Source organism: Merops nubicus, unplaced genomic scaffold, assembly GCF_000691845.1.
Source record: "Merops nubicus isolate BGI_N331 unplaced genomic scaffold, ASM69184v1 scaffold25548, whole genome shotgun sequence".
NCBI lineage: Eukaryota > Metazoa > Chordata > Aves > Coraciiformes > Meropidae > Merops > Merops nubicus.
Window position 1 is genome coordinate 4,869 of NW_008628079.1, and position 2,168 is coordinate 7,036.

A 2,168-nucleotide genomic window follows, 5' to 3' on the forward strand; every position below is an offset into this window, starting at 1 on the left:
GTGAGTAAGGGCTGAGCAGCTCTCTGAAGGGCAACAGGTCCTCTGGAACCTCAGAGTCAGTCCTGTCAAGAGAGCAGAGGAATAAGTGAAAGGTGGGTAAGTGGACAAGATTTCACACATGGAAATGAACTGATTCCTTACTCTTCTAGGGCCAGGTTCAACTCCACTGTCCTGCTCAGGGTTTCTCTGGGTTGCCACAAGCCTGGGGAGCTGGTGAAAACCTCCCTGACCTGGCTGCTGGGACAAGATGAAATGCATACAGCTGATGTGGAGAAAGGAGGGAAGGCAGAGCTGTGGCATTCACAGGTTTTAAGGATACAGCTGATGACTGAATTCTGAGGAGGGTAAAACTGGTAAACTGTGAGAGAGGGGTAGAAGTTGCTTTAAAGCAGCATTTCCTTAAAGCTCAATTAAATCTCTTCCACATATTTATGCAAGTTATACACGAACACACAGACCACCTGCCTCTGCTTTCCCTTACCACAATTAGCATCCCAGGCCACTCAGTGACCCAATTCTGTCCAGCTTGACACCAAAACAGCCCCTGGAGAGGCCCTTTTTGCTTCTGCTTCGATATCTTCGGGGTAGACCCAGGAGGTCACTGAAGAACCTCTGGACAGCACCATCACCCATGGACATGCTCTCGGGCTGGTCCCTGGTGCTCTGGGTCCACTGGAATTCAGTGTCTTGCTCCTCAAAGGTGCCTCTTGGGATCATGTCATCTTGCTCATGGTTCCTCTCTTCTGAGACCAAGGGATGCTCCAGGTCCTCATCCAGCAGTTTGGAGAGGCTCTGAGGAAAGGGAAAGGTGGATGGTGGAGAGGGAGGAGAGGAGAAAAAGGAGGAGTTCTTGGAACTCTTTTGTTTTTCACATAAGCCATGCTCAGTGCTAAGTTTGGAGAAACTTATTTTGGATATTTATCAAAAAATCAAAGTATTGGAGTGGTTTCTGAAGCTGATCATAGTTATCCTTATTTTCTTCTGGCTCATCAAGCTGCTCTGAGCCAACACTGTGTGTTCTCTCAGGATGCTCTAAGGCTCTGTGCTGTTACTGTATTCTACAGTTCTGAGCTGACAAACTGCCAGTTAAGTCTTTCCTGGAGCTGGGGATCTGGGAGAAGTTGTAAAAGATGATGTCAAAAGCCAATAAGGAATGAGAAAAAATGGTTGGTACCTTGGAATAATAAAAGCAGCAAAGCAAAGACAGGAGACATGCTGAAAGTGATGCTGGAAAGATGATATATTTCTTTACAGATTGGGAGGTTCCTTCCTATTTGGGAATACCAGATGTCTAGTCAGGTAGCTGAAAAGTGGTTTCCTCAGGACTGGGAATTCCTGTGCACACAAATACACACATACAAACACACACAGAGTCACTCTTGCCCTTTTTCTGGTGTTCTGCCTCTGGGACTCACAAGCAGGGACTGCATCACTGCACTGCTGAGCTGAGGAGCAGATCGTGCAGATACAACCCCCAAATTCCTTTTTCAGCTGCAGGGAGGAGCATGCAGGTGCCTGCTGTAGGGCTCTAGATGAGAGTCCTTCCAGAAAAATGCCTCTTATTCCCAAAGTGTATTGCTTCACTCAGTCACAAGGTGATCCTGCAATTCCCAAACCAACCCCACAGGAAAAAAATTCTTTTCATTTGCCTCATGTGGTCACAAATTGAAATCTAGTAATCAATTAATTTAATTTCCCTGCATTTAGTGACTGCGTGTCTGCCCACCTCAGGGTTCCTGCTGTCGTGGTCTCTTTTGAGTGTCAGCTTTAGCTGAGGTTGGAAGAAACAGAGTTAATCTGAAGTGTCTAAGTCCTAAAGAGCATCAGCTTCTTCAGTGCTATTGAGCAGCCAGTCACTTACCTGCAAGCTGGCAATGGGCCTGGCCCTTCCCTGGTTTTGACTGACAATAAGCAGCAGAAGGAATCCAGGGTAAAAAAGAAGTTTCATCTTCATGTTCTGGTGTCTGATTCCTCCTCACTTTGAGTCTCCCCAGTTCAGTGTTGCTCTGTGTTTCCAGCTACCAGCCTTTATATCTCCCTTCAACCCCTCCCAAGTCTACCTTTTGAGTTCCTGCCAGGGCAAGGATTGGTTTGAGGTTCTGATCTGTTTTCATCCTCCCAGGAGGAGGAGGGAGGGAATACTTCTCCTTTCTGGTGGTGAATAAAAG

At 46.8% G+C, this 2,168-nt stretch overlaps 1 protein-coding gene across 1 annotated transcript; it reads right to left on the bottom strand.

The window, feature by feature from the left end:
- Window positions 1-486: 486 nt before the first annotated feature.
- On the bottom strand, window positions 487-1,948 carry NPPC (natriuretic peptide C). Its single transcript, XM_008946570.1, has 2 exons — window positions 1,862-1,948; window positions 487-792 (listed from the first exon to the last, which is right to left on the bottom strand). The coding sequence occupies exons 1-2, from the start codon at window positions 1,946-1,948 to the stop codon at window positions 487-489; spliced, it is 393 nt and encodes a 130-aa protein (XP_008944818.1).
- Between the last annotated feature and the right edge of the window lie 220 nt (window positions 1,949-2,168).